The sequence below is a fragment of the Hemiscyllium ocellatum genome, chromosome 12 (assembly GCF_020745735.1).
Source record: "Hemiscyllium ocellatum isolate sHemOce1 chromosome 12, sHemOce1.pat.X.cur, whole genome shotgun sequence".
Classification (NCBI taxonomy): domain Eukaryota; kingdom Metazoa; phylum Chordata; class Chondrichthyes; order Orectolobiformes; family Hemiscylliidae; genus Hemiscyllium; species Hemiscyllium ocellatum.
Genome location: NC_083412.1, coordinates 67,457,804 through 67,472,254, shown reverse-complemented (window position 1 = coordinate 67,472,254; position 14,451 = coordinate 67,457,804). Strand labels below are relative to the sequence as shown.

The 14,451-nt window shown below is 42.0% G+C and overlaps 1 protein-coding gene across 1 annotated transcript in view; it reads left to right on the top strand.

Annotated features, from left to right (window-relative positions):
* The window catches only part of alcama (activated leukocyte cell adhesion molecule a), a 312,212-nt gene that overhangs the window by 281,766 nt on the left and 15,995 nt on the right, over positions 1-14,451 (top strand). Inside the window, exons 8-11 of the mRNA XM_060833638.1 lie at positions 3,648-3,777; positions 5,959-6,071; positions 10,133-10,268; positions 13,634-13,749. Of these exons, the coding sequence (XP_060689621.1) occupies positions 3,648-3,777; positions 5,959-6,071; positions 10,133-10,268; positions 13,634-13,749 (495 nt within the window). The remainder of the gene's footprint in view (positions 1-3,647; positions 3,778-5,958; positions 6,072-10,132; positions 10,269-13,633; positions 13,750-14,451) is intronic.

The following is a 14,451-nucleotide window of genomic DNA, read 5'->3' as shown; positions in this document are numbered from 1 at the left end:
TTGGTTGGGTATATGAACAGAAAGGGTTTGGAGGAATATGGGCCAGGTGCTGGCGGGTGGGATATCTGATCGACATGGGCAGGTTGGACCGAAGGGTCTGTTTCCATGCTGTACATCTCTATGACTCTATAACTCCACTGCACTGTACACTTCACAAGTACCCATACACACGATCGTATTTACACAGACCCCCCCCCCCCCCATTCACAGACACAAACACTCACACGCACATGCACACCCTCTCACAGGCATATACTTTGTCACACTTGCACATGCACTCTATCAAGCACGTATACTCCCACGTGCACGCGTGCACACCCACCCCACAGACACACTCCCTCTCCGCACGCACACGCACTCACACAAACGCCTCACTATCACTCTGATACATGTATACATCTATGGGGTGAATGTGCATTTGCAAATTTGTATTTTCCGATACCTTCTATTTTGTTCAAGAAGCACACAATCTGCCGACAGTCAATCCATGTGACATTTTATAAATTCCTACTTTGGAAATAGAACCAGTCTGACTCAAGATTGGGACACCTGATGGATTCTAACCTTACACCTTTAATGCATTGTCTTAGATGAGATGTTACTTTCTTTTTAAAAAATAAAAGCTTAAGTTATCTTGGGAATATGAAAGAAGTTCTGGGATTTAAATGTTTATCAGTTGAAACCTGCAATCTCATTCTAAGTGATTAAAGACTTAACAGCAATCCAGATTTGTTCAATACATCACATCAGTTGTATGACACTTTGATCTTTTACTATAAATTCAATGTCCTAAGATCCTGCCCCACTAGCTATTTGATGAAGGAGCAGTGCTCCGAAAGCTTGTACTTTCAATTAAATCTGTTGGACTATAACCTGGCGTTGTGATTTTTTTAACTTGGTCCACTCCGGTCCAACACCGGCACCTCCACATCATTGTAAAAGCCTCTCTTCACATCAGCAAAAATGCACTTTTTAAATTATTCATTTATGGGCTGTAGCATCACTGGCTAGGCCAGCATTTAATGCCCACCCCTAATTAACCACAGGGAGTTGAGAGTCAGCCATGTTAATGTGGGCCTGGAATCACATGGCTGCCACACCAGGTAATTACAGCAAATTTCCTTCCCTAAAGGACATTCATGAACCAGATGGTTTTTCAAGAAATCACTACACACTGAATCCTAGATTTTTCCATGGTCTGATTAAAGCATGGGTCACCAGAACATTACCTGGGTCCCTGGATTAATAACTACTGTGTGTCCTAGATATGTACTTATCAGGCAGGGGGGAAGCTGTATAGCACGGGAGCCATGATCTATGAAGGAAGTGGAATCTCTGGTCAAGAGGAAGAAGAAGGCTTATGTAGGATGAGATGTGAAGGCTCAGTTTGGGTGCTTGAGGGTTACAAGGTAGCCAGGAAAGACCTAAAGAGAGAGCTCAGAAGGAGACATGAGAATTTGTTGGCAGATAGGATCAGGGTAAACACTAAGGCCTTCTAGAGGTATTTAAGGAATAAAAGAATGACGAGAGTAAAATTAGGGCTAATCCAGGATAGTAGTGGGAAGTTGTGTGTGGAGTCAGAGGAGATAGGCGAAGCACTAAATGAATATTTTTCAATAGTATTCACTCTAGAAAACGACAATGTTGTCGAGGAGATTACTGAGATACAGGCTTCTAGACTAGGTGTGATTGAGGTTCACAAGGAAGAGGTATTAGAAATCCTGCAGAGTGTGAAAATAGATAAGTCCCCTGGGTCGGATGGGATTTATCCTAGGATCCTCTGGCAAGCCAGGGAGGAGATTGCCGAGCCTTTGGCATTGATCTTCAAATCGTCATTGTCTACAGGAATAGTGCCAGAAGACTGGAGGATAGCAAATGTGGTTCTCCTGTTCAAGAAGGGGAGTAGAGACAACCCTGGTAATTTTGGACCAGTGAGCCTTACTTCAGTTGTTGGTAAAGTGTTGGAAAAGGTTATAAGAGATAGGATTCATAATCATCTAGAAAAGAATAATTTGATTAGGGATAGTCAGCAAGGTTTTGTGAAGGGTAGGTCATGCCTCACAAACCTGATTGAGTTCTTTAAGAAGGTGACCAAACAGGTAGATGAGAGTAAACTGGTTGATGTGGTGTATATGGATTTCAGCAAGGCATTCGATAAGGTTCCCCACAGTAGGGACTGTGGGAGATATAGCAGTTTGGATCAGTAATTGGCTTGCTGAAAGAAGACAGAGGGTGGTGCTTGATGGGAAATGTTCATCCTGGAGTCCAGTTACCAGTGGTGTACCACACGGGTCGGTGTTGGGTCCACTGCTGTTCGTCATTTTTATAAATGACCTGGATGAGGGCATAGAAGGGTGGATTAGTAAATTTGCAGACGACACTAAGGTCGATGGAGTTGTGGATAGTGACGAAGGATATAATAGGTTACAGAGAGACATAGTTAAGCTGGAGAGCTGGGCTGAGAGGTGGCAAATGGAGTTTAATGCAGACAAGTGAGAGGTGATTCACTTTGGTCAGAGTAACCGGAATGCAAAGTACTGGGCTAATGGTAATATTCTTGGTAGTGTAGATGAGCAGAGATATCTCGGTGTCCAGGTACTCAGATCCTTGAAAGTTACCACCCAGGTTGACAGAGTTGTTAAGAAGGCATACAATGTTTTAGCTTTTATTAACAGAGGGATTGAGTTCCGGAACCATGTGGTTATGCTATAGCTGTACAAAGCTCTGGTGCGGCCGCACTTGGAGTATTGTGTACAGTTCTGTTCACTGCATTATAAGGAGGATGTAGAAGCTTTGGAAAGGGTGCAGAGGAGATTTACGAGGATGTTGACTGGTATGGAGGGAAGGTCTTACAATGAAACGCTGAGGGACTTGAGGCTGTTTTCCTTAGAGAGAAGAAGGTTGAGAGGTGACTTAATAGAGACATATAAGATAATCCGAGGGTTAGATAGGATGGACAGGGAGACCCTTTTTCCAAGAATGGTGACAGTGAGCACGGGGGGCCTGGCTTTAAACTGGGGGGTGATAGATATAGGAGGAGAAAGTGAGGACTGCAGATGCTGGAGATCAGAGCCGAAAATGTGTTGCTGGAAAAGCGCAGCAAGCCAGGCAACATCCAAGGAGCAGGAGAATCGACGTCTCGGGTTTAAGCCCTTCTTCAGGAATGTTCTTCAGGATTTCTGAAGAAGGGCTTATGCCCGAGACATCAATTCTCCTGTTCCTTGGACGCTGCCTGGCCTGCTGCGCTTTTCCAGCAACACGTTTTTGGTGATAGATATAGGACAGATGTTAGAGGTAGTTTTTTTACTCAGAGAGTAGTAAGGGTATGGAATGCTTTGCCTGCAACGGTAGTAGATTCGCCAACTTTAAATACATTTAAGTCATCATTGGACAAGCATATGGACGTACTAGTGTAGGTTAGATGGGCTTCAGGTTGGTATGACAGGTTGGCGCAACATCGAGGGCCGAAGGGCCTGTACTGCGCTGTCATATTCTATGTTCTAGTGATAGAAGGATATCACCTCCCCATTGGAATTCATATATGTCCTTGCAGACAGCAAATTTGAGAATATCACATTCTGTTTATTACAGCCATATTCTAACAATCAGTTGTTAATTGAATATATGTTTTGTATATGAATTCAAAGGGAGAGGAGTACGTTGTGGTCACAGATCATTATGAACTAATTAATGTGACACAGGAGGATACCGGTGAATACACGTGTTCAGAGCAAGATAACCCGAACATAAAGGGTGGTGTTAATGTCACTGTGCACTGTAAGTATTTACCTTCAATTGAAATATCAACTGATTTTGTTTATCCCTTTTTATCAAATTTGAGCATATGTTTCCTAATTGGGATAATACCTACCAAAATAGGCTGACCCAAATGTGGAAGCATGGTCAATTTCTGTGATCATATTTGCTCTAACATCTCAACCCAGCAACAAACTTTCAAGAACCCAGTTTTCTTTGTCATTGTGGAACTTTAATGTGCCTGCAGAATGCAACAAATCAAAACTAATTTGTCTGGGAATAGGAGTTTTTAAGCAAATCGTGAATAAAATAAATTTACAATTCCCAATGGATCCAAGTTTTAAAAAATCACAACTAATAACTCAGCTTGACTTTCCACAATCTATAAAAGTAGGTAAATTGGTACATGACATTTATTATTTTTGTGCAAAACTAACAGACAATCAGAAGAAACAATCTGGGATTATAGTGGTTGTAGCAATATGTAGAAAATTGGCAGAGACCGAAGGCTGAGCATAGTGGAAGGTAAACTTTTTATCAGAAAGAGAAACAGAAATTGCTGGAAAAGCTCAGCATTTATGAAGAGAACTCAGAGTTAATGTTTCAGATCCTGTGATCTTTCCTGAGTTCTAGATTATTTTTGTAGGTATTATCCCAATTCGGAAACAGGCTCAAATTTTAAAAAGGCGATAAACAAAACCTGTTCTGAGGAAGGGTCACTTGACCTGAAACATGAACTCTGATTTCTCTTCAGATGCTGCTAGACTTGCTGAGCTTTTTCCAGTGACTTGTTTTCATTTCTGATTTACAGCATCTGCAGTTATTTTGTTTTTTATTCAGTTATTTTGGTTTTTATTTAGTTATTTATCAGATGTTCATGACTATTAATGCCGACCAAACTGAGAATTGGAAAATGTATGAACTGAGCTGATAATTCATTGTCATTCATTTTATGCCAGCAGTTAAAATTAATGCCAGGGATTTTTAAAAAAACTCATTGCTGGAATTTCATGCTTTATTTATTCATTAATGGTATGAGGGCATTGCTGGCTAGACCAGCATTTATTGCCCATCCCTAATTGTTAAGAGTCAACCACATTATTGTGGGTCTGGAGTCACACATAGGCCACACCAGGTAAGGATGGCAATTTCCTTCCCTATAGGTGATTAGTGAACCAGATGGGTTTTTCCTGACAATCGACAATGGATTCATGGTCATTATTGGACTCTTAATTCCAGATATTTATTGAAATCAAATTCTACCATTAGCCATAGCAGGATTTGAACCCAGCTCCCCAGAACATTTTCTGGGTCTCTAGATCAATATTGCTACCTTACCCCCCCCCCCCCCAATGTATGGGAATGTTGATTAATAACTAAATTTAGTTCAACTTTAGAAAGTAATCAAAGTTTCCCCATTCTTTCACTGTTGTAACCACTTTTGGAAAAGAACAGGAGTTTTTTTGACAGTAGTGTCACAGGTAGACTGGGTGGTTAAGAAGGTGCTTAGCATACTTGGTTTCATTGTTCAGACCAGTGCATATAGGAGATGGGACATCATGTTGCAAAGTTTGTGAGAAGATTTGTAGCTCGGGTGTTCGTTGTTGTGGTTCTGTTCGCCGAGCTGGGAATTTGTGTTGCAGACGTTTCGTCCCCTGTCTAGGTGACATCCTCAGTGCTTGGGAACCTCCTGCGAAGCCTCCTCCAGAAAGATCACAGAAGCGCTTCACAAGAGGTTCCCAAGCACTGAGGATGTCACCTAGACAGGGGAAGAAACGTCTGCAACACAAATTCCTAGCTCGGCGAACAGAACCACAACAACATCATGTTGCAGTTGTACAGGGCTTTGGTGATGCAATGTCTTGAATATTGTGTACAGTTTTGGGGTTGCCTGCTATTGAAAGAAAATTATTTAATTGGAGAGAGTGTACACCACCTTCACACACACACACACCCCCCCCCCCCCCACACCCCAGAACAGAGTGAGTTACCAGTGACACCATGATCCTGAGAAACTGTGTCCTAGCAAGGAAGAAGCAATTTTGAGAGATGAGGAGGGAGATAATACAGAAATAATTACCAACATAGTCATGTCTTCATCCTTAATACACCTGGGCTTTAATCTGGGAAACAAATGGCTTGGAAATGTAAAGGAATCAAATGAGAAAGAAAATAATAACACAAATACCCTGTTATTCACAGACTTAACCTTGACTATGAATCCTAATAAAAGTATCTCTAAGATGGTTGGAGAGAACATAACCCTGGATTGCCTTGCTTCCTCTTCTGGAACTGTGGATGTTACCCTGATGAAAGTAAGCTCATGCATGTTGTTTCTGACTTCGGTTAAACATTAGAATTGTGGTGGAGGAACCTGTGGAGTTGATATGATAATGACAAAGTAGTATAGAATGAATGTCGACATTTAGAATCTTGCAGATAATGCCCCACCCCCCCACCATGCTCGTAAATACCTCCAATTAATCCATCTTCACTTTAATGTTGCTTGTGTTTGATTCATTTGCTAAACTTTGGGAAATTTGTTTTTGTTTTCTGTTTTATTTTTCTTCCTTCCTTCCTCCTATAAACTACTTAAAACAGATTTTAACTAAAGGCAGAGATTAGATGGACAGAGAGTTCATGTCTAGTGTTGTCTTAAGTTATATTTCCATTTTGTCAATGAGCTGCAAATACCAAATGGAAATCCAGTTGCATTTTTTGGCTTCTAGGAGGATGGGAAATTGATCAGCTCCCACACTGAGCCAGTCAAAAACCCAGAGCTTGAGAAGGTGGCTCAGTGCTATTTTGTTGGGCTACTGTTACCACATTTTCACTGGGCTAAGGGAATTAATGTCAGCTGCCTTTCAGATTGGTGCTTCACCCCTAACGGTCTTTATTTCTGTTACGTTTCTTTGTTGCTTTCCCTCGATTTTTCTGTCCCTTTTGATTTTTCTCCTTCTCGTCCTCTTTGAGGAGATGATGCATTAGTATACAGTAAATGAGGAATTTCAGACATACCATATGGAAAGTGTCATGAGCTTTGCAGCAGTGAGTGACTTAGACTATGTTTATTCACAGCTTTTCACATTGGTGTTTTCCTTGCCTCACACCTGGATCTGCTGATTGATAATGACTGCTATGTTGAGTTAACGATCCTGATATTTGTGTATTGTGATCGCACCAGGATGATAGATTCTGGACTTAGATCTTTTTTGTCTTCTATTTCCTTTACCCCCTTTATCATCTTTCTCTCCTTTTTTTCTTTCTATCATTTTATTTATAAGACCATAAGACATAGGAGCAGAAATTAGGCCATTCAGCCCATTGAGTCTGTTCCGTCATTCAATCATGGCAGGTAGGTTTCTCAACTGCTTTCTCCCTGTAATCCTTGATCCCCTTGGAACTCAAGAACTCTTCTATCTCAGTCTTAAATATACTCAATGATCTGGTCTCCACAGCCTTCTGTGGCATTGAATTCCATAGATTCACCACTCCCTGGCTGAACAAGTTTCTCCTTATCTCCATTCTAAAAGGCCTTCCCTTTACTCTAAGGCTGTGCCTTCAGGTCCTAGTCTCTCCTACCAATGGAAACATTTTCCCAACATCTACTCTGTCCAGGCCATTCAGTATTCTGTATGTTTCAATTAGATTCTCCTCCCCATCCTTCTAAACTCCATCAAGTATAAACTCAAGGTCCTCAAACATTACTCGTATGTTAAGCTTTTCATTCCTGAGATAGTTCTTGTGAACCTCCTCTGAATTTGCTCCAGGGCCAGTGCATCCTCCCTGAGATATGGGGCCCAAAACCGTACACAATACTCCAAACGTGGTCTGACCAGAGCCTTATAGAGCCTCAGAAGTACATGCCTACTTGAATATTCAAGTCCTGTCAAAATAAATGCCATCATTGCGTTTGCCTTCCTGACTTGTTTTTTTTTGTCTGAGTTACTTCTAAATTTCCTGCTCTTTCCTTTACTTCCCCTCCCCTTTTTTGAAAAAAACAAAATAGAAGAAAGATAAGGCTGCAAAGTCTATCAACATTTAGCTTCTAAATTGGATGGAGCAACATTATACTCTACTCTTTTCATATACTTTGTTTTTGAGGGCAGGTAATGTATTTGTAATTTATGGGAACACCAAACTAGGAAAATTCACTTACTTCAGCAAACTGCTTGGATGTCCCTCTTGAAATTAAACACATTTGAAGCAATCATTGTTCCCCTTAATAGTAATTAATTAATTCCTTCACCTTTCTCTTTCTCTTACATGTCCAATGCCTGACATGCTGTAATATCCCTTTCCTTGTCATTCTGTCATTTCTTATTATCTTTAATTATTTTTTCACTTTTCACTTTGCAATGATATTCCTCCGGTTACTATGATGTCTCTCATTAACAAAACCTATATTAATGTTCAAAGCCATTGCACATTGTAACTTGCACATTTCTATGCCAATTAAATGCTAGTATACTCGGTTCATTATTTGAACAATATACTAACCAGCTGAATTAACTTTGAAATTGCTATCAAACACCATATTATTGTTTTGCACAGCTCTAGAGGAAATCTGAAAGGTATTGTCATCTAGTCCACTTGTTAACTAATTTTAAAAACTTTGTACACGCTTTTGAGATGAATGCACTTTGGTCTGCCTTTTCTTTCTTCAAGAAAACAGAATCTTATTAAGATCACTATTTGTGCACCCAACCAGTTGACCTTCATGTTTTGTAATTCCTAGACAACAATGGAAAACTCTTCCCGCAGTTAGCGAGTTAAATCTATTGTCAAGCCGTGAGGATTATCGCCAATGTAGGAGTTGTTTCAAAGTGAAAGGAACTCGCTTCTATAACCTGCTGTTAAGTACTGCAGAAGGGTTGTTAACCTTTCTGTACTATTTTCAAGTTCTTTCTTTAGTTTAAACTCCTCACAAGGATGATGATTAACACATCAGTGACAAGTAAATCAGATACATACAATCCAGTTGGCTGGCTGAACTATTTTATTTGGACTACAGTGGTGGAGACTGGAAATAAGAATCAAATTGAATGTGTTCAGTTCTTTGGCAAAATTGACATTTTAATACAAATGATTATTGTAATAGCAAAGCAAAATAGGACAATTGTGTGCCTTTTATTGTGCAAGGCATATGCGAGTTGGGAGGTCATATTGCAGCTGTACATTGGTTAGGCCACTTGGAATACTGTATTAGATTCTGATCTCCTTGCTGTAGAAAAGATGTTATGAAACTTGAAAAGGTTCAGTAAAGATTTACAAGGATGTTGCCAGGGTTGGAGGGTTTGACCTATAGGGAGAGGCTGAATAGACTGGGACTATTTGCCCTGAAGTGTTGGAGGATGAGGGGTGACCTTATAGAGGTTTACAAAGTCATGAGGGGCATGGATAAGGTAAATAGTCGAGGATTTATTTTTTGTAGAGTGGGGGAGTCTGAAATTAGAGGGCTTATGTTTAAGGTGAGAGGGAAAGATTTAAGAGAGACCTGAGGGGCAACGTATTTGCACAGAGGGTGTGCAAGTATGGAATGAGCTGCCAGAGGAAGTGGTGGAGGCTGGTCCATTTAAAAGGCATCTGAATGGATATAAGAAGAGGGAGGGTTAAGAGGGATACGAGCCAAATGCTGACAAATGGGACTAGGTTAGTGTAGGATATCTGCTTAGCACAGACAGGTGAGTCTCTCTCTCACTGCAACCCCCAAGTCATCTCCTTTGCCCTGAAGCTCTTCAACCATGTCCCACCTATCCGCTCCACCCTCCTGTCTGACTTATCACCTTCATCCCCACCCCCATCCACCTCTTTGCTACCTTCTCCCCAGCCTCACCACCCTCCCATTTATCTCTCCACCCTGGAGGCTCCCTGCCTTCATTCCTGATGAAGAGCTTTTGCCCAAAATGTTGATTTTCCTGCTCTTCGGATGCTGTCTGACCTGTTGTGCTTTTCCAGCACCACTCTAATCTAGGTTGAACCAAAGGATCTGTTTCTGTGCTGTACATCTCTGACTCTGTGTTGGTGATCCAAAATAAAAACAGAAAGAGCTAGAAAAACTGAGCTGTCAAGATCTGTGGAGGAAGAAATAATTAATGGTTCTTGTCCAATGTGATTCTTCCACTCATTCACAACCCAGTCCTAAAGAAAAAGGAGTTGAAACATAACCCTTGTTTCTTAGTCCAAAAGTACTGATAGACCTGAATTTGTCCAACATTTCTCTGTTTTTATCATTGTACACAGGCTGATGGATGATTTTACGTGATGCACAGACATTCTCTGTTCCTCCCTGTGCTCTGATGACTCTATTTTTCCATAACACAAATCCAGGCTTGTTTTAATAAAGTAAGTTTCTGACCTGTTCTTTGTGTTTCAGAAAAATAAGGTTTACCAAACTCCGCTCAGGTTGGATTCACTACAGTATATGCATTCTGGCACTTACACCTGCTCAGCCAGGCTACGGGAAGTAAAGGAAATGAAGAGAGAGAAAGCAATAATGATACGGGTGGAAGGTAAAACAAATGTATTGATGTAACTCCAACAGGCCCACCTCATTCTGTTTTCTGGTGATTTTTATCTCGATATTTTGAAATCAATAATTGTGAACTGTAGTTCAATTAAGTACAAATTGCTGTCCAGTAGCTCACCACACGATATGAGCTGAATGAAGCCACATTCACTGACTGTCAGTCTGTTGCTGCTCTGATGTCAAGTAGTCACTGTTTAATCCCAGAAACAGATACAGATTTTTTGTTTCTTTTGTCACTCTTCCAGTTATAAATTAATGTTAACAGCTGTTTGAAGGGTTTACAATATTTGATGCTCCACCATTAAACTATTGCAGCATGTTGTAGGCTCCAGTGGACAATAAAGAAAATGTGTCCCTTCTTCAGACAAGATCCTAACGTTGTTTGGCACTAAGGAATGGGAGCTTGCCTAGCTAAGTTCTTGTCGCAGCAGTGAAAATAATAATTGATCAGACAGGTGATGATTGCAAGGACTAATATATTTACAAACACGATATTCCAGTGTCAAGGAAATGCCACCTGACGCCTGGAGGAAGAACGCCTCATCCTCTGCTTTGGGACCCTTCAGCTACACAGCATCAATGTGGATTTCACCTGTTTCTTCATTTTCCCCTTTCTCCCCCCCCCCCCCCCCCCCCCACCTTTTCCCAATTCCAATTTTCCAACTTGGCACTGTCCTACCTGTCCATCTTCCTTCCCACCTGTCCACTCCACCCTCCTCTCTGATATATCCTCACCTCCATTAACCTATCAAACTCTCAGCTATCTTCGCCTCCAGCCCCGCTTCCCTCCCATTGATCTCACGAGCCTCATTCCTGATGAAGAGCTCTTTCCTAAAATGTCTATCCTCCTCCTTCTTGGATACTGCCTGACCTGCTGTGCTTTTCCAGCACCACACACTTGTCTCTGATCTCCAGCATCTGCAGCCTTCACTTACTCTTAGAGTGAGATCAAGGTCCCTTGACCCCAGATGGCCTTGCTACTTATCCTGAGCACCAGTGGCTCAGGTCTGCATATATCTCCAAGACAATAAGGTGTTTGCTCAGCCTGACACTCCATGACAACCCTATCCATAGAGACAGCCAGATGTCTGACCACATTTGTAGAAGATTCCAACCTCCAATCCTGTTTCCAGAAAACCTACCTGCTGCTCTTGTGTCTGTGCCTTTTCAGAGGGTTATTAATGGCCAGCACCAAGGGGTCTTTCTGTGCATGGGGCTCACCAAATGCCTGAGTCTCTGAAGCAGTTCTCTGAGTGCTGGAAACCTGGGTGTTGCATCCTTTTAAGGCAGTTTAAGAAAAGTGTTAATGATACACTCACCATATTGTGTGCTTCTGAGTCAAATCTAGATAAAACAGTCACTGAGGTGTCAGTGAGTTGTTGGAGTGTGCAAGAGGCAGCTTTGTGGTTGCCTCCTATGATTGATTTATCTCTTCCTTCTTGGATGGATATGGGAAACTGGATATTTTAGGCACAGCCCTCTTGTAGGAAGAGGCTGTATGGATGCTGTTCATGGCTGCGAAAGACGAAAGGGGCTGGAGTATATAACAAGGCCTGAAATGATTCATCAATGACCTTCTTTCTGTCAACAAGGTCATAAGTGGGAATACTCGCTGATGATTGCACAATGTTCACCACCATTCATAACTCCCCAGATACTGAAGCAGTCCATGTCTCGATGCAACAAGACCTGGACAATATCCAGTGTTAGGCTGGAAAGTGGCGCACTGTTTCACATAAATGCCAAGCAATGACCATTGCCAATACGAGACAATCTAACCACTGCTCCTCTGATGTTACCATCACAGAATCCTCTGATATCAACAACCTGAGGGTTACCATTAACCAGAAACTGAACTGGATTTGTAATATAATTAAAGTAGCTACAAGAGCGGGTCAGAGGCTAGGAATATGCATTGGGTATCTCTCCTCCTGACAGCTTAAAGTCTGTCCATCATCTACAAGACACAAGTCAGGAGTGTTATGGAATATTCTCACTTGCCTGGATGGGTGCAGCTCCAACAATGAAGGGCTCTGGTCCAAAACATCGATTTTCCTGTTCCTCAGATGCTGCGTGACCTGCTGTGCTTTTTAAGCAACACACACTCAACGCAGCTCCAACAACACTCAAGTTTAACATCATATCGGACAAAGCAGTCTGTTTCATTGGCACTACATTCCACAAGCAACCACTCCCTCCAAGGCAGTAGTGTGTACTGTCTTCAAGGGCATTGCAGAAATTCAACAGAGATCCTCAGACAGCATCTTCCAAACCCACAACCACTTGCATCTAGAAGGACAAGGGCAGTAGATACATGGGAACACCCACCACCTGCAATTTCCCCTCCAAGCCATTCACTATCCAGACTTCCATCTTTAATTCATTCATGGGATAAGGGTGTAATTGGCTGAGCCACCAGTTATTGGCCATCCCAGAGGGCACATTGCTGTAGTAGCAGAGAAGATAGTAGCACCCAGTATTGCAAAGTGCAGAGAATCATTGCTCATTTCTTGCTAACTGTGGAAATAACACTGACTGAGGAAGCAAATTTGCATAGGTCCAGTGTAATCTGTTGCCATAGTCTCTGGCAGTCTAGGAGGAAGAGAACAGCCGCCTTCTCCATCACAGCGTTCACCAGGAATTCTAGGTCCCTCCTGGCAAATGGGGTTGTGAAGGTCAATCCCCTGGCAATTGGAATGGCCAGTAGCCGGGGTTTCACTTCATAAATGGGATAGTAATGGCAGAAGGTCTTGGCACCAACATGCTCTTGTGCCGCTACTGAGCACAACATAATGACAGGATAGGCGATGTGCTGCGTGCTTAATGAAGTTGAAACCTAAAATCGAAATTGCCAAATTTTGAGAAAAGTTAGTCCTACGTGACATTATGGCTAAGATCAGCCTCATCAATACTATCTAGCAACTTGGGACCTTCTGGGACCCTCTGATTTAATATGAGACCAGGTGGTATTTGTATCAATTGAGATTTTCAGAGCTAATTTTATTATAGCTTTAGTTTAGCAATCTAGTATAACTTTAGGAAAGGAACACAATCAGGAGGTGAAAATATTGTGTGGCTAGTTGACACCATTATGCGCAAAGTAAGTTAAACTTTCTCTTGGGCTGTTTCCTTCCGTGTCAGTAGGGTAGTAATCTCGTGTTATGGGTCATAAGATCCTTGTTGAACCTACATGATTTTCATTCTGTTTGAATTTGCCTCATATCCTGAAATGATCAGGTATAGGTAACCTTACCCACTGGGCTAGCATTTGGGCAATCGAGTCACAAGTCTCAGCCCAATGTTTTCTCAATTTGATCTTGTTATTAAACTAGTTGTCTCTTATTACAGGAAAGCCCAAGATAACTAAATTGACAAAGAAGATTGTGAACAATACGAAAGTGATCACCTGTGTTGTGGAGGGATTCCCCAAGCCAGTTGTACAATGGAGCATCAATGGAACGGCTGTAAGTAACAGGAACAGGAGAACATGTTCACTGTCAAATTAGAATTAGAATCCCTACAGTGTAGAAACAATGTAAATCCACGCTGGCCCACGGAAGAGTAACCCTCTTAGGACCTATTCCTCTATCCTATATTTGCCCCTGACTAATGCACCTAACCTACACATCCATATGGGCAATTTAGCATGGCCAATTCACCTGACCTGCACATCTTTGAACTGTGGGAGGAAACAGGAGCACCCGGAGGAAACCCACACAGACATGGGGAGAATGTGCAAACTCCACATGAACAGTCGCCCGATGCTGGAATCGAACCTGGGTCCCTGGAGCTGTGAGGCAGCAGTGCTAGCCACTGAGTTACCGTGCTGCCCATTCTTCTGAATGCAAAATTTAAACCAACAATGTTTTATATGGGATCATGTACTTTATTAGTTGCATAAAGTACAAAAGCTAGGAAGTTATGCTAAAACAATATGGAGTAAGTGAGGACTGTAGATCCTGGAGAGTCAGAGTCAAAAAGTGTGGTGTTAGAAAAGCACAGCAGGTCAGGCAACATCCGAGGAGCAGGAGAGTAGATGTTTTGGGCATAAACCCCTCATCGACAGTGTGGACGGGGAAGGGGGCTCAGACAAATGGGAGGGGTGTGGGCTGGGGAGAAGATAATGGGAGGGCGATGGGTAGATGTCAGTGGGGAGGGTGGAGCAG